This window comes from Mustela erminea, chromosome 5 (assembly GCF_009829155.1).
Source record: "Mustela erminea isolate mMusErm1 chromosome 5, mMusErm1.Pri, whole genome shotgun sequence".
Classification (NCBI taxonomy): domain Eukaryota; kingdom Metazoa; phylum Chordata; class Mammalia; order Carnivora; family Mustelidae; genus Mustela; species Mustela erminea.
Genome location: NC_045618.1, coordinates 118,396,406 through 118,419,370, shown reverse-complemented (window position 1 = coordinate 118,419,370; position 22,965 = coordinate 118,396,406). Strand labels below are relative to the sequence as shown.

The window sequence follows — 22,965 nt, the reverse complement described above, 5'->3', positions numbered from 1 at the left end:
AATTCATTAACTTTTTTAAACTCTTACAATTTAATGCAGGATTTTGCTATGAAAACACACAAATATATTGTGGATTTCTTTGTTGATGTACAGACTTCCAGTAGACATTGCCATAAAAATATAAAGGCAGATACTTATAAGAGAATTTATAGCCCCTCTCACTTTTAGTAGAAGGTTCTAGTATTTCCTAAGAAAAGTCAGAAATTCTGCAAAGATGTCTCAGTCATTTTCTGGGCTTTAACTCAATCTCTCTCTGTAACTACAAGAGTTGACTAAAAATACCTCTGGGGGAAAAAAGAATGGAGAGAAAAACAATGATTTAAAAAGAAACAGGTAGGAAGTATCCCTTGAAAAGAGCTGGCGCCCTCACGCCCTCCAACCCTCCTCTCACGTGAAATATCGATGCATTTGACACCCAAACCAAGGAAGGAAAAGATCAGGTTAAGGAGTTTGCTCTGGCCAAGAGCCAGAACAGGGGTGCTGCCTATTCTCCCCAACTTCTCCCATGCAACCTGCCTTCTAGGGCAAACACATCTGGACCCACTCTGTGACACAGATGTCACCAAATTACCAGGAACGGTCCCCACAGTCTGAGAGGCTCAGAGATGGTAAAATCTGCCTTCTTTTTTTTTTTTTTTAATTTTTTTTTTATTTTCGGCATAACAGTATTCATTATTTTTGCACCACACCCAGTGCTCCATGCAATCCGTGCCCTCTCTAATACCCACCATTTGGTAACCCAACCTCCTACCCACCTGACAATTCAAACCCCTCAGATTGTTTTTTAGAGTCCATAGTCTCTCATGGTTCACCTCGCCTTCCATCTGCCTTCCTTCTTGACCAGACAGGATGCGAATTCCTCTTTCCCAACACACATGTGTCACTTCAACCGTCTACCCTTCAGGGGCTGTGTACAAAGGCCATAAACACTGTCACATGCCTCTGGGTCCAACTTGGCTCCACAGAGTTTCAAGTTGAAGAGATGCTTAAAAAATGCGGGTCTGGGAGGTCCTGGGAGCAAACTTTCTCATCAACTAAACCACTGAAGACAATAATTCTCTTTCCTGCTGTGGGAACTCTGGAACTCCCATCCAGATGTGTATACGCTAGGCTTAAGTGAGGAGGCCTCTAATTACCGAAATTCCGCTAAACTAGGAGCATCTCAGGAATGAGAGTCTGTCAGAGCCTGCTTGAGGACTTTCTTTTCTTTTCTTTTCTTTTCTTTTTTAAAGATTTTATTTACTTCTTTGAGAGACAGAGACAGAAAGAGCATGGGAGGGGGAGACGGGGAGAGGTTGAGGGAGAAGCAGACACCCCGCTGAGCAGGGAGCCAGATGAGGGCTCGATCCCAGGACCCCGAGATCATGATGCAAGCCAAAGGCAGACACTTAACCGACTGAGCCACCCATGTGCCCCAAGGATTTTCTTATAATTAACACACCATTATTCTAAGTACTGTCCAATCTCGGAGATAGGGAGAAAACAAAGTGCCCTATGATTTACGCAGAAAATGTATTATTTCATACTGAGGTCAAGGAAGGTGTTTGATACCTGTCCCCCTCCACCTTCCTTTAGCGGAAGGACATCATATGCAGAAAGACCTAGATAAGCAGAGCACATCTCCCTTTCCACCACCAAGATGCAGAAATCAGGCCAGTAAGTTCTACTTAGCTCTCAATAAATATATGCTACGCTACCTAACTTTAAAGAAAGCATGTAACCATTAGGCATCTGTGAGCCACAGCCATATCCGCTGAGAACGAGATGCTCATTCACTCATTCATTCACTCATGTACAATTTATACCAGACATTGCTCAAGGTACACATACCTCCCCAAACAAAAGAGACATTTCTACCCAAGTGGAACTTATATTCTAGTGAAGAGGGACAGACAAATTAGATAAGAAAAAAAAAATACAATGTGAACAAAGGGTTAACAAATTCCTTTCCATCTCTGCTCCAGAATTTGACCTGAGGTTAACTTCCTAGTTCTGTTTCCCTGGAAACCTAATAAAGATAAAATGTCGATTATGTTACTAGGCAACACTGTTTATGATAAAAATGACCCCTGATTGATAACTTGCATCTGGACTAGAAGGACCATTCGTATCTGATAGGGACATCGTAGCTTGGGCTTCCTGACATGAGGACTTCCTAAGTCCTTCCTAACGTGAGGACTTAAAACTGAGCATATCCCTTCGGGAAACCCTGAATTCTTGGGACAGATCCCAAACTCACTCATTGTGAGGCTCATTCTCTACCAGCTGAGCTGTCACTTGAGCGGGGAGGGGCAAACAGAACAGCTCCTGGGCGGCCATATGGACTGCTGAGGGCATGATTCACATAGAAGAGAAACCCCTGACGTTGCCCTGCTGGCAATTCATGATCCTGTTCTAGATCTATTTAGATGGGAGTCAACTGTGGCCTATGGAAGTCTTGAGTTGGAATGTTTAACTGAACCTAAGAAGACCCTGGTTAACACTGTTTATATTTGATGCTGGTTAAATGTTAAGGAAAAAAGTAAGGCTGGGGAAAAAGGACCGGCTAGTTGGACTAGATGCTTTTGAAGATCCCTTCAGGTCTAAATAATAAGCATCCCTCCCGCCCCACTTTGGCGTTGCTAGTTAGCTCTCACACCCTGATCTGTCCGATTTGTCTTCAGGCTTCTGCTCAGTCACTCCCTCGGGGAAACCTCCCTTAATCACCAAATCTAGGTCAGTTTCATTTTAAAATGGACTCTCCCAGAAATGGGTCCCTCGCCTGCTGAACACTATCTCAGCGCGATACATCCAAGAATAAAATGATCTAACGTCTCTCTGAGAGCAAGCCACGTGTCCAGCTGCTCACCATTTTATCCCCAGCACCTGAAGAATGTCTGGCACGGAGCAGGAGCTGAACAAATGTTGGCGGAACAAGTGAATATCACAACATACCTGAAATTGAACAGAGCTGGGAGTAGCGCTCATGGCACACTGCTACACTGTCTGTTCCTGGGTGTTCTAGTCATGCTACTCCCATCCAGACTGTGATCCCAGAGGCGCTCTGCAAACATTGCCATTGTTATCAGGAATTCCCAGGGGGTCCATCTCCGGTCATATCAAGAGGTAATGGGAATATTTTTAAAAAATTAAGTTAATTTTCATTGTTAGACACTGTATTGTACAACTGTCTCTATTTAGGAAAACTTGCAAAGTGATAGGGTAAATTTTAAACCTTAGCACTGTCTTCTTCCTGTTTTCCTAAGGCTTAACCCACTGGTAGTTATTAGTTTGCTGCTGAACTAGAAAGTCCATAGGGATCATTTGCTGTCTTGACCCTAGCTCCCAGCACATGAATATTTGAGGGATGAATAAACAAATAAAGAATCTCTCCTTTCCCCTTGCCCCTGTTAAAAGAGAAAATCACCACCCGAGACAAATCTCTGGTGAAGAACTAAAATAAACTCCTGTATCAGTTCACGTTCCAGAGAATTCCAATTTGAAATGGTGGCTAAAGGAGGCAGTGTATGGCTGGTCAAAACCATGTGGGGAAAGGCCTTTATAAGATGGGATAACTGCTAGTTAGTTTACTGGTCCCTCTCCCTTCACCCGCCCCCACCTCAGCACTCTGGAAGCCTGGAATGGCCCACCCTGTGCTCACAGAGCTTGCAGACGACCCAGAACTCTAACACATTGTTAGTACCCTGAAAGCAATTACCTGTTCCCTAGAATTCATGCCCCGTAATTCATCACTGATGAATTGGCCTTGGAGTTTCATAATTAAAATTGACAAAGATTTCTTTGTTTCCATACTAACAGTTCTGAAGGGATTAGCCAGACCTAGTCTACACTTAAACAAACAGAGAAGATTTGGCTGATGCTTTGGTTACATAAATAATTATATCTAGACTGGCTTTTAAAAGTCCCGGTTTTCTAAGTGCAGTGTATTCATTCCAGTTCTGAGGCTCAGTGCTCCACTTTCAAGAACAGGGTACAACCTGGGTGTGGTCCATGTGGTCCAAGTGGTGAGAAATGGGACTGGGAGTCATAAGGAGGAGGTGCAGGTCCCAGCTCTGCCACCAACCAGCTATGTGGCCTTATTTACTGACTGTTTTCCCAACCAAAATGTAAACTCTACAGGGGGCAGTGACTGGGTCTCACTTGTTCTCTTAGAACAGTGTTTGGCTCTAGTAAGTAACCTAGTAAAGGTTCTCAATAAACATTTATGAAACAATACTGCATGTGATTTTCTGGATCTTAGACTACTCATCTAGAAAGGGCAGTGATCGAAACAAACGTGCTCTGACAGATTCTGTACCCCACCATCAGCTCAACGATTCTGGAACTTCTCCTCCATGGTGAGATGATTCACGGGACGTGCTCAGCACAGGGAGCGAGGTTGACCAGAGTCTTCCACACCCAGTCGTGCCTCTCTCCCCCCTCGCAATGGCTTCTACCACCCTGGACCCCTTTCAGATTCCGAAGCACATCAAACTCTTTCCTGGGTCAGGAGCTTGCACATGCTGGACCCTCCACTTGGAATCCTCTTTCTCCTGCTCTCAGCAGGGTTACCTCCTGCTCACCGTCATGTCCAGGGCTCTGGGTCGCCTCCTCAGGGGGCCCAGCCTGACCACCTACCTAAGCAGGTGCCCTCTGTGAACCACACGCCCTGTATCCATTCATTCCCTGGCACGCATTCTAATTTGTAATAGTATCGTCAGTTTCCTGGCTGATTGTCTGTCTCCCTCAGTAGACGGCATCCTCCCTGAAAGCCTGGACCATGTCATCTCTTCTATTTGCCAACGTAGCACCAGGCACAGTACCGGCCACATCGGGGAATTCAATAAATACTTGTCCAGTGACTGGTCAAACCCACCGTGTGCCAGGTGCTCTGCTGAGAGGTTTATATAAAATCCACAGATCTCTACAGAAACCCTCACTCCAGCCAGACTGGTCTCCTCATACCCTGCAGGATATATACAACGCTGAGTAGGCTCTAACTGCACTCATATACCCACTGTCTGGGAGGGGGCCCTGGCTTCCCCAATCAATTCGCATGGACAGGATGAGCGCCCTTCACTGAAGCTTTATTCCAGCTTCGCTGCCCTTTCCAGATCGTGCAGCTGTGTCCATACGGCAGCTTCCTTATTTGCTTTTGTGGCAAGCTGAACTCGCCTAGTCAGCACACACAAACTATCCTGAAACTGCTCGTTTGCACCCTTAATTCCCCATGGGGCTGTGCGCTGTAGCAAGGCAGGGACGTTGCTCCTCCTCCTTGCCGCTGCCTAGGACAGGGTCCAGTACCTAACACGCAGGCAAGTCAGCCTCCTTACGTGATGAACAAATGACCTTCCTGAATGAAGAATTAAATGGGCCTAGAAACTCGAGCTCACTTCGGTCAGTTAAAGTGATCTCCCATGGTTTACTCCTTTATACAACAGAACATTACCTACATTTACATCTAAACCCTTCCTTCTCTCCGACTGTCTCCTAAAATGCAGGCCCATTTCCTTCTAATATCTGAATTTCTCTCAAAGACTGTTCATAGACAGAAAGCTGATACATATTAAATGCTTCCTGGAAACATCTGAATTCTCTATTCGTTGCATTTGATTTAGGCTATAAAAAGTCACGTGCAGATTAAAAAGTGAACACTTCTTACCACTGCGGGAGAGAAGACAGCCAGAATGCTAGAATGCACAGGCCAACTCCAAGCTGCTCTGGAGCTTGGGGAGCCACCACGGGGCCCCCCCTCACTTCCTGGCCAGCCCCCGCCCCATGGCCATGTGGGCTGGCTGCTGCGGCTACTGTCTCTGGGACGGAAACATAGGAAGCGCCCTCCTCGGCAGCCACTAGGACACACTGCAGGCCCCACGACCCCTTTTTCGGCCTGCTAATTCTAGGCCACATTAAGCAGAGCTGAAGAGTCACAAAGGTCAACAAAATTACCGAGGAAGTCTGGGGATTTTTAAAGCCAGTGCACAGTGGTGATCAGTGGTCTGTTGGATCGACTATAACAAAACTCCCCAAACTCCCCTCTACATGACTTTATTCCCCGGCCTGGCACCAAGCATGGTAGGGCAACCCGAGTCTCATGGTACCCCCTGACTTCCCACCTTCTCCAGGTCGGGGTCTCCTGGGCAGAACTCCGTGATGTACCCCAGCAAAGAGTATGACCCACGGGCATATCTCCCAGGAGATGCGGGGCATTGGCCTTTTTGTTTTAATGTATCTGCACCCTCCCTGAATTAAAACCAATTCAGAGCCAAGGAAAACACCAGCTGCCATGCATTTGCCCAACCAGTGCGTCTGACAGGGCTGACAAGAAGCAAAGATACTTGAAATGTCCTTTGCCACCCTTTGTTGATAAGAGTTGGGCAAATATTCCTAAACCAGCAAGCAGACCATAACTGGCACCCCAAATCCAAGCTTCCTGGAAATTCTGGCCATAAAGACTCCAGTGAGGAGTATCATTTCTCTTTCCCTTCGAAGGCTGAGGGTAGGAGGGTCCCTGGCTCACTCAGTGGGGAGTATGTGATTCTTAATCTTAGGGTTGTGAGTTCAAGCCCCACATTGGGTGTAGAGATTATTTAAAAATAAAATTTTAAAAATCTTAACACCCCAAACAACAAGGCTATGGGGACCCCCAGGCTGAAGCCATCTCTGGGCACTAGCTGTGCTGCCCAGCGGCCCTCGCTACCCCATGAGACCAGTCACCCCACCTCCTTTCTCTGGCGCACCAAGGTCTTCAGTCATTAGCACTAGGCCACTCAACCAGGACACATCTTGAGCTGAGCTCATCTAAACCAGCAGTTGAAAATAAATGACCTTCCCTTAATAATGTGTCATGGAGGCTCGGCAATCAAATGAGTGATGGGTGCTTTGCAAACTCCCACTTCCACTGGAGGCCAACCTTCACCTAGTCCCGTCCTGCTGGAAAGTTGGCCAGGCATCCGCATCCCTGGAAACGACAGCTGGGCGCCCGCTACCTGCCCGATGACTTGCAAAGTGCTTCCACACGTTGTCTTACTTGTGTCTCACCTCAGCTCTTGGGGTGGGGGGGGTGTTAGACCCATTTTACAGATAAAGAAATTGAGATCCAGTGAGGAGAAGGACTGGTTCCAAATTGCTGCTCTTCCTCTGAGTGCCTGCCTGGGCAAGGCCACTCCAGAAACGCTTGGAGCTTGTGTCCCAACCTCCTGAGGCTAATGCACTCTCATTTCCCCTTGGCAGAGCTGAGCAAGAGGGGTTTTTTCATCCCTCCCAGGTTTATTCCTGCTACCCAGAGGGACAGGAGAACTAGACCCGAAACAGAAGTGGCTCGGTGGGGCTCAGATGGCACCAGGTATTCTGTGCCTCCGGGAGGAAAGAGGCTACAGGGGATGTGCGGGAAGAGGAAAAGGGGAGGAGAGAGAAGGAAACACGATCTGAGGCGTGTGCTGGAAAAGCTGCAAGGAAAAGTGGGAGGAGAAAACCCCAATCGACAGCACAGGCTGGGAACCACCCCTGGCAAGGTTTCATCCTTGGGTCCAGTGCCTTGGCGAGGCAGGGTGACGAGAGACCACTCACTGTCGGAGCGTCGGACCCGGCCTCTGCACACACAGCCTTTCCCCTGAGTGGAGCAGTGCTAGGAGGACGGATGGCAGATCCTAGCAGCCAGGTCACCATGGGCACACGGGGACAACACTAGTCATGGCGCCAGCCTCGCAGGGCACCAGTGCCCGGGAGAGAGCCGAAGCCATGGAGATCAAGGACAGTGAAGGAAGAGCCTTGGTCTGGGACTCGGGTGCTTTCTGAAGGAGACCCGAATTCACTGGTTGGGCATGTACTCTTGGGAAAGATGGGAGGACTATAAAAGAATAAGATTAATTACTCAAACTCAGTAAGTCCTCAGGGATGACAACTACGAAGCTGAAGATATCGAAGTACATTTCTAAAGACAAAGATGGGCTTTATCAATTCCCATCTCTTATTGCAAAGCTCTTCTATAGCCCATTTCCTTAATCCTTGCAAATCAAATGCTACCCATGATACCCTTCCAGATACAGATTTCTAAAGTGCAGAGGGGCACCTGGGTGGCTCCGTCTGTTAAGTGTCCGACTCTTGGTTTTGGCTCAGGTCATGATTTCAGGGTTTTAAGATCGAGCTCCAAGTCGGGCTCTGTGCTGGACATGGAGTCCACTTAAGATTCTCTCTCTCCCTCACCCTCTCCCACTTCCTGCTACGCATGTGCTCTCTTTCTCTCTCTCCAAAAAAATAAATAAAAATAAAAGTAATTTAAAAAATAAAGTGCAGGAAAACAAAAAGGAGCAAACACATCAGAAGACCGGATGTGGGAAGCCACTGGTGCTTATGGACAGCAGCTACCTCCAGATGTCCCCACCTACTCCATAGAGATCCCAGCTGTGAAAGTCCATTGACAATGACCCAGGCATGGTTCTTGGGCCCTGAGAAATCCACTGCTCTAAGTCAGGCAGCCTGGAAGCACTGGACATGCCCAAAAGCTCCTGCTGCTTTCTCTCCTCTCATCCATAGTCTGTGGTCCCCAAACTGGCCTTCGCCTCCATCTACCTCAAAGTAATCTCTCATTCCAGCTGCAAAGGACATGGTAGCTAGCAAGAACCCTCTAAAGCAGTTGGCCAATCCTATCACTGGTCTTTGAAGCCATAAAAAGAGTGAGAGGACAAGAAAGGAGAAAAGTCTTCAAAGTTAAGCAGTCCCTTCACCTTGGCTATGTCAATGGGAAACTCCTTGAACTTGGGTAAAATAAAAAGAGAGATGAGCCGCTAAGCAATTCCTGGCATGTAATCAGTCTTCTAGGGCAAATCTGTCATCATTATATTTTTTAGTTGGATTCCAGGGGGCAGCCAACATTTCAGGGCAGGAGGTCAGAGCCCAACGGGACTAGCTTCTTCCTCTTCAATGAATAGGCTTCAGATGAAAATAAATTATCCAGCCCACCTTCACCAATCCTAAAATCCAAAGCATTTTCAATAGAAGTAGTGGTTTGGCAACCCTGAAAGCCCCAAGCGAATGCATTCCTGCCTCTGGACTTGCATATGGGAGACAAGCACAAACACTTATAGGTTAGAGGAAGAGAGAGCAGGGTTGGGGTTCCTCTGTGATGACAACCATTTATTGTCAATAGGGAGAAGAAACAAATCACTCAAAAAAAAAAAAAAATTCCACTTTCACTCCCTTCCCCCTCTATTTACAACACCATAGGAAATAGAACTAAAAATTCAGCTTAGAGGACATGCACTATTGCTCAGACGAACCCAATCCATAGCAGATGAGATCAAACTCGAGAGCATCTTCTTGGCCACCAAGGCCTCGGGCCAATCCAAACCTTGGGGTGTTACTGCGAACCTTCATACGCCGTGTTGATCTGAACCAATGGCCTTTGGAGCCAACCAACAATTTAACTGGATTTGGAAAGCATTTACCGGCAACAAATGAGAAATGATTGCACATGTCTCTGAGCCACTGGGCAGAAGAAACGCCACTTCCGTGAGCTACGCCCCAAGGTTTGATGCTCTTGAAAATGAAGAGGGAGCAACTCCACTGTTCATTTATCCAAAGGCTGGGACTCATGTCCCCTCTGTGGTTCCAAGCACTACTGGACTACTTCTAGAGGAAGGGGAACAGGCCTACGAGGAGCTATGGAGAAGCCAGATACCTACTGTGGGTCTTCATGCACATCTATCCTGCAGCACAAGGTCAAAACAAGGGACAGCTGAAGAGATTTGGAAGACAATCATCGCATTTCTCATAAAAGCAACACAGAAAGGAAAACAAACGTCAAATGTATCAGAGAGCTATCCCTCACGTTCGCGTTGATAACTTTCTTAAAGCCTTCTCGAAAGCAGCTCAAGGTAAAAGTGTGCCCGGGTGACAGCAGAGCCACACTCACTTTCCTAAAAACTGCTAGAGATTTGGCAGACTCAATTCTCTGAACTGAGAAGCCAACTGCGGGGATTTCCAGGTGACTGACTCCTCCCCCAACCAAAGGGGTTGGCCTTGGCCTCCACTGCCCAGGAGAGGGGGTGTGGCCTAAAGCTGACTCCCCAGAGACCCACCCACCCAGCTGGTGCTTCCAACCTATGCCTCCTACTCATGAAGGGGCCCTCCATCCTCCCTTCTCCTATCTTCACACCTCATGGCAAAGGGAGAGAGCTGGGGGAGAAGACACAAAAGAGCCTACATTCACGATTTTAAAAAACCCTTCCAATCATAGTTCATATTTAAAATTGCTCTGGTACAATAGCTAAACCGGAGATAGCATGGTGAGGCTTTCTACTTTCCTCCTTTAGGAACCTGAGTTAAAAAACGAAGAAGGCTTACCCATTTTTGAAATAGAGGACATGGGCTCTCTGAAGTCCTGTTTCTAGGAAAAAACCTAGTTCTTGATCGTGGGGAGCAGGGCCAGGCTTAGGGCTTCTGTTTTGAATATTGGAAAGTATTACCTGGAAGGGGAGAAAATCGGAAAACTAATCAGATCCACATCCAAGCCTAATCCTTTCAAACCACATCTCTAAACGCGCTGCACGGCCTGATGGATCAGTGTCCTCGCGCCAGCATCGGTGCATGGGGACTGGTGCAGAGGTGGGCGCGAAGACTAGGAAAGCTGGGGTGTGCCCGGCTCTCCTGGCACGGAGGGCTCAGGACTGAAGGGTGCTGAGGGGTACACAGTGCCAGCGGAAGCACTGAGGCGGAGGGGCTCTGCTAGGTGCCAGGATGTGGCCGGAGAGGGGGAGTAAGAAACAGGTCCTGGCAACAGGCAGGAAGAGTCATCGTCCACCGATGGGTGAGGTCACAGACAGGTGGGCCAAGGCTCCAGCCCTAAGTAAGCTTGATGAACCCAAGGAAAACTAAGCTGAGAAGTGCCATGACTGGCACTGGCCCCGAAATTCCCCAGGGAGAGCGAGCTCTCTAGTCCAAAGCGAAGGCCTATGGACTCTCAAGGGGACTTCGGAGAAAAACAAACTAAGCTCTCTCTCTCCCAAAACTTGATCTTTTGTCAAGAGATGATGAGCTTGTAAAGGTCTAAATGTTTAGCCCCACAAGAAAGACTGCCAACGAATCAGGAGAAAGACCTTCAAGTCGAGTGGGTTACAGAGAAGTGTAAACACATGTCTACTATTAGAGGTTACCCGCTTTATACTGGCAAGTGAAATAAAGCATTTATCAAACAGAAGCTCCTTGCGGCCCATTTAAAAACCCTATACGTGTTCTCCAAACATGTTGTCCCCATCTGCTGAAAGTCAGCAGCCCTTCAAAGACTCAGCTGTAAGCCAAAGCTCAGACACTCTAGAGGTCTCAGAAGTATTCTCCATGTGGAGTTGAAGCAATTGCTGGTTCTCTAACATTTAAGTTTCAGGAAACAGCAAAGAAAGTGCACAATGAACAGATGTTGTGGGATGAAATCCAGGTGAGCAACCCTTGCATTTGAACTACAGCCCAGCATCTTATCAAAACTGCCTGGCTCCTTCCCGACTTAGCACTTGGCTCTGCGAGTGCTAAGCAGTAGGTGTTCCTCATACCCCATGTGAACTGTCATTTTGGGCTTTACTGCAGGTTCCTCCCCAACACATCCTCCAAGAGCTGCACATGCAAAGAGCACGGTCTCCTGTAAGTCTCTCTCAGGATGATCTCACCCATAGAAATCTCTGAAGCCAGCTCCCAAAGTTATCCTCTCTACTACAGACTTTCCTTCTGAACACTAGACTTATACATTCAACTGCTTCCTGGTCATCTCCACTTGGAGGCCCAACACTTAAACCTTTAAAAAAATATTAGCCTTCATTTGCTTTCAAGAATAGTTTTTAATTTTTAAAAATACTGTGATTACTGTAAAGCAAAGCCAGTTCAGTACAGTACAGAAAGAAAATTAAAAATCATCTCAAAATTCCATCACACAGAAATAACCAGGTAACATTTATTTAACAATAATTCAGGTATCTCTATACATACGTATCAGGGAAAGAAAGGTAAAAGTCATTTTCCTAAAACTGAGATTGTGTTTCATATGCCAGTTTTAAATGGAAACCATTACATTTAATTTTAATTAAATTTAACAGGAGAAACTAAAATGTGACCAAAGTAATCACTCAACTTCAGAAAAATGTCTTTTTTTACACAGAGTCATTAAAGGTATGGGCACTTGTCTTAGTTAAAAATAAATCTTGTATTTATTATATGTATATATGTGTGTGGGTGCATGGAGAGAGTATAGATGTAGATACAGATATATTTTAACAAATTAAGTCTTTTGCTCCATAAAAGTGAGATGTCTTACCACTATTTAGTTTTCTTTAATTTCTTTCAATAGTGATTTGTAGTTTTCAGGGTATAAGGTTTGTACTTCTTTTTATTATTCCCATGTATATTCATCTTTTGATGCTATTATAAACGAAATTGTTTTCTTAATTCCGTTTTCAGGTTGTTAGTGTAGAAAAATAAAAGTGTAGTTTTTATACCGACCTTGTATTCTATATTCTTGCTGAAATCATTTACTAGTTAAAATTGGGTCTGTAAGTGTGAATTCCTTAGGATAGTCAATATACAAGACCATGCCATCTGCAGACAGATAGTCTTACTTCTCCCTTTTCAACCTACATGTCTTTTATTTCTTTATCTTGCCTAATTGCATTGGTTAGAACCTCTACTACAATACTAGAAAGAAGTAGAGAGAGCAGACATCCTTGTCTTGCTCCTGATCTTAGGGGCGAAATACCCAGTCTTTCACTATTATATATGTTGTTAGATGTAGGTTCTTCATAGGTGCCTTCTATCAGGTTGAAGATGTGAACTTCTATTTCTATCACGAGAAACGGTACTGGATTTTGTCAAATGCTTTCTCTACCTCTACTGAAAATATCATTATAATATGGGTTTTGTCTTTTATTCTACTGACACATTACATTAATTGATTTTCACATGTTAAGTCAGCTTGCATTCCTGAAATGAAATCTTGCTTAGTCATGGTGTATAATCTTTTCTATATGTTGTTGGATTTGGTTTGCTGATATTTTGTTAAGAATATTTGCGTTTATATTCATAAGAGATATCAGTCTCATAAAATGAGTTAGGGAATGTTTTCCTCCTCTTCTGTATTCTGGAAGTTTTTACAGCATTGCTGACATGTCTTCCTTTAGTGTTCGGTAGAATTCACCAATAAAGTCAACTTGACCTGTAGTTTTCTTTACGGAAAGGCTTTTAACTACAAATTAAATTTCTTTAATACCATTGTATTGCCTGTAAGGTGACTGTTGCTGTATATGGTCTCTGTTCCTTTCTGATCTACCACTTGTAGGCTCTCTCTTTGCTTAGAGGACCCCTTTCAATATTTCCTGTAGAGCTGGTTTGGTGTTTGCAAATTCTTTCAGTTTTTGTTTGTCCTGGAAGCTTTTAATCTCTCCTTCTATTTTCAATGATAGCTTGGCTGGATATAGTATTCTTGGCTGCATGTTTTTCTCGTTTAGTGCTGGGGGGAGGGGGTTTGGGAGAAGGGGGTGGGATTATGGACACTGGGGAGGGTATGTGCTTTGGTGAGTGCTGTGAAGTGTGTAAACCTGGTGATTCACAGACCTGTACCCCTGGGGATAAAAACATATGCTTATAAAAAATAAAAAATTAAAAAAAAATAATAAATTTCTTTAATAGACACAAGAATATTTGGGTTATCTATTCCTTCTTCAGTGAACTTCAGTAGTTTGTCTTTCAGGGAATCTTTTTTTTAAGTGATCACATTTATTGGCATAAAGTTGGTCACAATTTTCCCTTAACACCTTTTTTTTTTTTTTAAAGATTTTATTTTTTAGGGCACCTGAGTGGCTCAGTTGGGTAAGTGTCTGCCTTTCGCTCAGGTCATGATCTCAGGGTCCTGAGATCAAGTCCCATGTCCAGCTTTCTGCTTCTACTTCTATGCTCACTCTCTCTCTCTCTCAAATAAAAAAAAAAAAAAAAAAAGATTTTTTTTTTAAGTAATCTCTACACCCAACATGGGGCTCAAATTCACAACCCCAAAATCAAGTCACATGCTCTACTAACTGAGCCAACCAGACACCCCTCCCCTCACAGTCTTTTTTTTTTTTTTTTTTTTTTTTTACTTGACAGACCGAGATCACAAGTAGCAAAGAGGCAGGCAGAAAGAGAAAGAGGAGGAAGCAGGCTCCTTGCTGAGCAGAGAGCCTGATGTGGGGCTTGATCCCAGGATCCTGAGATCATGACCTCAGCTAAAGGCAGAGGCTTTAACCCACTGAGCCACCCAGGTGCCCTCCCTTGCAGCCTTTTGTTTATGAATCTATGGTACCATCTCCTCATCTTGGGTGTTGGTAATTTGTGTCTTTTCTTTTATTCTTGTTCAATCTTGTTAATAGTTTACAAATTTTATGGATCTTTTCAAAGAATCCATTTTTAGTTTCACTGATTTTCTCTGTTTATCTCTTTTCTATTTCATTGATTTTTGCTCTGATCTTTATTATTACCTTCCTTTTGCTTGCTTTGGCTTTAATTGGCTTTAATGTTCTTTTTCTAGTTTCTCAAATTGGAAATTTAGGCCATGGATTTGAATTTTTTTTCCTAATACACATTTAATGCTATAAATTCTTCTATATATTTTGTTTTAGACATTTAGAAGCTCTATTATTAACTACATACACTTTTAGAATTACAGTGCCTTGTTGATTGACTCCTTTCTAGTGTAACTTCTCCCTTTATTGCTTGAAAATATTCCTTGTTCTAAATTCTACTCTCTGATGTAATAATCACCCTAGCTTTGTTTTGATTATGGTTTACATGGTATATAATTTTACTTTTTGTCAACTTAAATATTAATTTTAAATGGTTTTCTTATAGATAGCATATATTAGGGCTTGCATTTTCATCTAATCTGAAAATCTCTTCCTTTTAATTGTTCAGACTATTTACATTTAATGTAACCATTGACATGATTGGAACCATCTTGCTTGTTGTTTTTTTAATTGTCCCATCTGTTGTTTCTTTTTTTCTTTCTCATTCTGCTTAAAATATATATATATATATATTATATATATATATATATACACACACACACACACACTTTATTTATTTTTTTGACAGAGATCACAAGTAGGCAGAGAGGCAGGCAGAGAGAGAGGAGGAAGCAGGCTCCCTGCTGAGCAGTGAGCCCAATGTGGGGTTCGATCCCAGGACCTTGAGATCATGACCTGAGCTGAAGGCAGAGGCTTTAACCCATGAGCCACCCAGGTGCCCCTCTCTCTTTCTTCTTTTTTGATGATTCCATTTCATTTCCACTAATGACTGGTTAATTATGTTTGTCTACCTGTCCATTCACCCATGCCTCCATCCTCCATCTCTTTATATAATATAGCACTTTAGTTTATCACGGTCTATGTTCAAATAATATCACACCAATTCATATATAGTATAAATGCTTTATAAAACTAGACTTACATTTCTTCCCCCATCTTCTGTGCTTTGGTTGTCACACATCTTACTCCTATTGTATATTCCACAATATGTTTACTATTACTGGTTTAGGTGGTCAATTATATTTTTTAAAAACTAAAATAAGAAAAGTCTTTTATATGTATGCTCATTGTCACCATTGATGATGATCTTTATTTCATTGTATATATCTTTATTTTCTTCTGCTTGAAATTTCCTTAACATTTCTTGTTATGCAGGTCTGTTGCTAATGCATTCTTTCAACTTTTGTTTCTCCTATAAAAAAAGCAAAGTCTTTTGTATTCTTTCATTGAAGGTGTTTTGAAATTTTTCATCCAGCACTTTAAAACCATCTCTCTGATATCTTCTAACTTGCATTGTTTCTAATGACAAATCTGCTGTAACTACTAGCTTTTATTCTTCTGTATTTAAAATTTCATTTTCTCTGGCTTCCTTCAAGATTCTGTCTTTGATTTTCAATAGTTTAACCACAATACATCTAAGTGTAGGTTTCTGTTTATACTGCTTGGGGTCCTCTGAGATTCTTGGATATGTGGTTTGTTGTGTTTCATAATTTTGAAAAACTCTCAGCCATTTTCTCTTCAAATAGTTCTTCTGTTTCAGCTTCTCTCTCCTCTCCTTTGTGGACACCAAATACAGATTTTTTCTGTATTTCTTGGATGCTGTTTTGGTTTTCCCCACTCTTTTTTTCTTTTCTTTTTGTGTTTCTATTTGAATCATCTCTACTAACCTACGATCAACTGAAAGATTTTTTCCTTAGCTGTGTCCAGCATTCTAATAAGCCATCAAAAAATTTATTTATCTTGGGGCTCCTGGAGAGCATATGACTCTTGATCTTGGGGCTGTAAGTCTGAGTCCCATGTTGGTGAGGTAGAGATTACTTAAAAATAAAACCTTTTATTTAAAAGATTTATTTATTTATTTGAGAGAGAGAGAGCACACACACACGTGAGAGTGGGGAAGGGGCAGAAGAGAATCTTCAAACAGACCTCCTGCTGAGCTTGGAGCCCAACATGGGGATCAGTCCCAGAGACCCACGAGATCCCGACCTGAGCCAAAACCAGGAGTGAGATACTTAACTGACTGTGCCACCCAGGTGCCCCAAATACGAAATCTTAACAAAAAAAGTTTCTTCATCTCTTATATCATGTTTTATCATTTCTAGCATTTCGGTTTTACATTTTTATAGTTTCCATCTCTCTGCTGAAATTCGCATCTCTTTATGTATGTTGTATACTTTTTCCACAATATCCTCTAATGTACTATTTTTTAAAAAATATTTTATTTATTTGAGAGACAGAGATCATAAGTAGGAAGAGAGGTAGGCAGAGAAAGAGAGGAGACGCAGGCTCCCTGCTAAGCAGAGAGCCCAATGTGGGGCTCAATCCCAGGATCCTGGGATCATGACCTGAGCTGAAGGCAAAGGCTTTAACCCACTGAGCCACCCAGGCGCCCCATCTCTAACATACTATTCATTAATATTTTTAAGCTCCTATCTGATAACTCCAACACCTGGGTCACTTCTGGGTTTCATTTTGTTTATTGCTCCTCACAACAGTTTGTGTGTGCATTTGTGTATATCTCATACTTTTAAATACAATGTTTAAGATTGTGTGTAGAGAATAAGGATGAGGTAAATAATATTTATACCTGAAAATGGGCACCTCTTTTCATCTATAAGGCAACAAATGTGGGGGACTGAGTCAATCCAGTCAGTAGTTGAAGTTGGGCTGGGCTTTGCTGTTTTTATAATTACCTCCATACACTGCAGACTTCAAAGTCCTCAAGCAGTGGGCTACTGACTTGTGCTTACTGTGGGACCGGGATTCTGGAGGGGTTTTCTAAGTGTTTCTGCTCCATCCTATTTTCAGCAGTCCCTGTATGCTTGGACTAGAGGTGATTTCTCTCCAAATTCATGCCCCTTTCCCAGCAGTATTCTACAGTTACTTGTTACTTGGTGCTTTGTTACATTGCTGGTGGTGGGAGGGAGAAATTCTTGGATTTTCCTGGTCCAGCCTCAGTTTTAGGAAGGGCCTACATACCTAGACCTCAGGGATGGGGCTCATCCTCAAGGGGCCCTTTCTGGGCCTCTCCCTCCTAGCTCCTAGAATGTCTTCTGGGGGCAAGAACCACTTAAATTCTACTTCCAGGAAAACTCTAAGCATGAGTAAAGCTCCTAGAAGCCCAGTGTCACCCCAAAACATAATTTTCTAGTTATCCCATCTTAATAAGTAACATCATCCACCCAGATGCCCAAATCAGACCCTGGGTGGGAGGTAGGGAGGTAAAGTTTGAAACCCTGACACTCTCTAATCTATTACCAAGTTCCTCCTAATTATTTCTCAAAATGTCCGTATCTATCCATTTCTACAACAATTACCTTCACGGAAGCTACAATCACTTCTTGTGAGATTTCCACAATAGTCTCCTAAATGGACTCTCCATGTCATTTCGTGCTCCTTTTCTTCCTTCCCACTTTCCACAAGAGGTCTGAATAACTTTCTACAACACAAACTGGGTCATGCTGCCCTTGTGATCTTTCTCATACTTCAGGTGTCACCTTGATTGTCACCCTGTTGGAAGGGCCTTCTCTTAGGTGGAAGGGCCACGTAACATCACATAGGCCTACCTCTATTATTCCCTCTCCCAGCAGCCCAACCTATTCCTTCACTGCATTTATCAGTGTATTTTTTTTTTTTTTAAACTTGATTACTGACTGTCTCCCTCTGTGGTGCTGAAACATCCACAAAGTCAGGGCCACATCTATTTCACTTACTAATAATGTTCAAGGTCTACTGCAATGTTTGGTGCAGGGTAAGCATTCAATATACATAATAAATGAATGAAATACATGAATGAATGAATGAATTTGCAAGACCGACCAGAAATGCAGGAAAAAAAGCAGTAAGAAAGTAACCTACTCTGCACTAGGCACTATGTAGGCACATAGGCTCTCTCATTTATTCCCCCACAAAAAGCCACTGAGACCTATACTACTCCCCTTGCTGCACTGAAGGAGGAAGCAAAGCTTTGCTCCACTGGGTGAGTCCCCAAACTGCATGGTAGCAAGTGTTAGAGTCAGTGCTGAAACTCACGTCCACCTGACTCTGCAGTCCAGCTCCTTCCCCTTTGTCCCATCAGTCTGCCTTTGCTGGCAGAACAAAGCCCAAAAGATAAGAGGTCAGAGCTGCCAGGATGAGGCTTTAGGTTATAAATGGGAAGAACGGGGAAGATACAAGTGGGGAGGCAGAGAGAATAGCTTATCTCAGGGTTTAGCCTTAAGCCTAAACATCTTGGATTTCATCCCTTCTTCACAAAGAGCCTCTAACACATGGGCCTGGGCAGGAGCACTGTTTGGCAGTGTCGAAGCCACCACTTGTTCTGAGGATAAACACTTCCCTGCAACAGGACTGCCAACAAGCATCCTTAACACGCGCGGCCCGCTTTGGCAAAAGCATATATGCGGTGACTAAGGAAGCACGACAGCAAGAGGGGCAAAGACTTTAGGTCCCAAGACCCAGGTTCAAAGTCAGGTTCTGATACCCCTCACCACTTGTGGACTTAGGACAATTCCTTCAATCTCAGACCTTCACTGTCCTCATCTGTGTAATGGGGATAATTATATCTGATAAGATTGTTACAAATTGTAAGTGGGAAACTTAATGAAGATATAAACATTATAATCCTTAATGGAGGGGCGCCAGAGTGGCTCAGTTGGTTAAGTGTTGGCTCGGGTCATGATCCCAGAGTGCTGGGATCGAGTCCTGCATCAGGCTTCTTGCCCACTGGAAAGCCTGCTTCTTCCTCTGCCTGTTTGTCCTCACTCTCTCTCTCTGGCAAATAAATAAATAAATAAAATCTTCAAAAATAATAATAATCCTCAATGGGGATATATTAAAGAGTTACCTTCAAGTAGGAACAAAAAAACTTTTATTTTTTAACATGGTTTTAGAAAATCTGGAGATTGGAAAAAAGAATCTGGAGATAGGAGGGCGCCTGGGTGGCTCAGTGGGTTACAGCCTCTGCCTTCGGCTCAGGTCATGATCCCAGGGTTGGGATCCAGTCCTGCATTGGGCTCTCTGCTCAGCGGGGAGCCTGCTACCTCCTCTCTCTCTGCCTGCTTCTCTGACTAATTGTGATCTCTGTCTGTCAAACAAATAAGTAAATTCTTTAAAAAGAAAAGAATCTGAAGATAGGGAGATAAAAGGAAAATATGAAATAGGCAGGAATCAATCATTCCTCTGCCACATAGTCATACTCTTAGAAAAATGAAAAGAATCAACTCTATTTTTGTAGAATTCAGCATTGTGGCTAATATTCCTATGTCTTTACCCTTGTCAGCCTTCAAAATTCAGCTCAGGTGTCCTCTCCTTCAGGAACCATCCTTGAACTACCAGGCTGGTCCACCAAGACACTTCTCTGGGCTTGCAGAGTCCTCTGAGTGTTCATCACCAAAGCATGGCCCACACTGGTTATAGGCCTGGGTCTTTGTTAGATCATATGTTTCCTGAGGACAGGCTCTGTGGCTTTTTCATGCCAGTGCCCCTGATATCAAGCACAGTACAGAACATAGACAGCACTCAAAAGGGGTGCCTGGGTGGCTCAGGCGGTTAAGTGTCTGTCTTCAGCTCAGATCATGATCCCAGGGTTGGGATCCAGTCCTGCATTGGGCTCCTTGCTCAGCAGGGAATCTGCCTCTCCCTCTCTCTCACCCTCACCCCTGCTCATGCTCTTGCTCTCTCTCTGAAAAAAAAAAAAAAAGGGACTCAACAAATGTTTGTGTAAGTGAATTAAAAAATCAGAAGCATTGCTATATGTGAAAATGTAATTTAAAAAATAATGATCCTATTCATAAAGCAATACAAATAGAAAAACCTGGGAATAAAATAAACCCATTAAAATCTGTGAAACAAAAGGTCTTGCAAAATGGAAAGAGATATCATGGTCATAGATGAGTGAAGACTAAATAAAAAAATTCTCCGAATTATGTATAAGGTTCATAAAATCCAAACAATCCCAGCAGGATTTTTTTAGAACTCAAGAAAATTATTCTAAAATTCACCTTGAAGTATCATCAGAAATAAACTAAGGATATTCTGAAAAATACAAGTGATATGTAGTTACAATCCTTTCAGATGTTGAAACCAGTCATAAAGAAGTACTTATTGAATGGTGACATACTGGTACAATATAAGATCAGCAAAACAAAATAGGAAAGCCAGGAATTACTACTGTATCTAAAATTTTATTAAATTACTTAAAATATATGATAGCAAATGTAAAAAAACAGAGATAAGATCATCTTAAAGTGGTAGTGAAATTTGAGAAAAACATTCATTTAGAGTCATATCTAGTGTCGCACAACAAAATAAATCCCAAGAAGATTTGGAAGCTAAAAGTTGTTTTGAAAATATGGAAAAGGATTGAAAACTTTTTAAATCTTGGAGGGAGTCTATCCCAATATTTCAGCTTTAAAACAATGAAATAAATGTAAAAAAAAAAAAATCAGGTTAAACTATATACAGATTTAAAATATATGAGCAACTTAAAAATGTAAATTTAGTGACTGAGAAAATACTCAGAGCAAATATGATTAAAGAGTTAACATATTTATGATGTAGACTTTATTCAAATTGTCAATGACTTCATTCAAAAACTGGACAGAAAGTATACACAGACAAGAACGGAATATAACATAAAGTTACCATATGAGCCAGCAATTCCACTCCTAGGTATATACCCGAGAAAAATGAAAGCATTGTCCACGCAGAATCTTGTATATGAATGTTTGTTGAAACCTTATTATAAGAGCCCAAAGGTGGAAGCAACCCAAATGATAAATGACAAATGATGAATGGATAATTACACCCAATGCAGCATATCCATAAAATCACATATTATTTGTCAGTAGAAAGAAATGCAGCATTGGGACATGCCGAAGGAGCCAGTCATAAAAGACCCTATGATGTGTGGCTTTATTTGTATGAAATGTTGAGAATACACAAATCTGTTCAGACTAGGGGAGATCAGAGGTAAATGAAGAGTGAGTGCTAGTGGGACAGGTTTTCTTTTTGGGGCAACAAAACCGTTCTGGAATTAAATATTGGTGATGGTTGTATGACTCTAAATATATTAAAAAGTATTGAATTGTGTACTTTAAATGGGTGATTTGTATGGTATGTGAATCCTATCTCAATAATGCTGTAATTCAAAAAGAAATGAAATATAAATCATAAGCAAACAGATGGGAAAAAAATTCACCCTGACTGATAGTCAAAGAAATGTAAACCAAAATTTCAAGCAAGGCACCACTGTCACCTAGCAAACCAGCAAAATAACATTTACATAACAGCAACCCCGTCAAGAGTGCAAAGCGACCACTACCCCCCCTCCCTGCACCGCGCCAAAGGGAAATGTTGGCATGACTCGTAACAAGCAAAGGGGACACAATATGTAGTTGAAGTGAATGTCAAAAACACCTCCACTTGTGGGAATCTGCCCTTGGGGAACAATGACAGCAAGGGGAGAGTTAGCCGAAGGAAGGCAACATCAGCGTTATTTACAACAGGTCGGACCCAACAAGAAGGTAATTATATCATAGAGGCCATGCACTTGATGAAATAGTGTATCTCCATGAAAACATTTTCAAGTGCTGACATAATGTTGAGTGAAAAAAGACAACACTCTTTAACGCTGTAAGATTATGAGGACAAAGACTAACCAAGGATGTACGAAAATTAAAAGAAGCTACTGTTCTTTTCTGATTTCCAGACTTTTCTAACTCAGTTTCAAGTGCATGTGGCCCCCCATCCCCGTCAGTCAGATGGCAGGCCTGGAGTCAGAGCACATTTACTGGCTGGTCGCTGGCTTGCCATTTCTTCAAGGAAGAACCTGGTCCCTGCCGCTTTGGTCCAAGAGGAGACGGAGGGAACGGAAAGGACACGGAAGGCAGAAGCTTTGCCTTTATTTTGTCTCACACGTGAAAGCCCCAAACATGGCTGTGTGGATGCCTCTGCCATCAGCAGCACCGAGCACTTCTCCTGGGATGTCTCATTTGAATTCAAGATGCACCCGAATCTCACCCACCAAGTCTGGCACCTCAGCTCTGTGGCAACAGCAAGGAGGAAAGGAGGCCAGGGCCTGACCATGCTCACCAGGGAGCAGCTCCCCGAAGAACAGAGGAATCCGATGGGGCCCGGCAATATTTGGGGACTGCCTGTTTCTCCTCAAAACTTTAGCCCTAACACTGCCCGTCAAAGTCGATTGGTAGCCCATCATTTAGCGTTCACTTCTCTCAAATAGGGTGTGAAGAAGTGAACTGTCGGCGGAAGGTGAAGTTCCAGCCTGGTCTGCTCAGGACAGCCATAAGCAGCTGGTTGGCTGCTGCCTGCAAAGGACAGAGACGGGATGATTTCATTTGCCAAAAGCAGGGCTCAGAGTGTATGATATTCAAGAGTGAAGTCATCGTTATTCCTATCACGGCACCGAGAGAAGCTCCTTGTGGGGCAGGTAACT

General features: G+C 43.1%; 1 protein-coding gene across 4 annotated transcripts in view; it reads right to left on the bottom strand.

Annotated features, from left to right (window-relative positions):
- Positions 1 to 22,965, bottom strand: part of TTC7B (tetratricopeptide repeat domain 7B) — a 247,880-nt gene that overhangs the window by 156,364 nt on the left and 68,551 nt on the right. For all 4 annotated transcript variants that reach the window (XM_032344681.1, XM_032344682.1, XM_032344683.1 and 1 more), the window contains one exon: positions 10,324 to 10,445. In XM_032344681.1, coding sequence (XP_032200572.1) covers positions 10,324 to 10,445 — 122 coding nt within the window. The remainder of the gene's footprint in view (positions 1 to 10,323; positions 10,446 to 22,965) is intronic.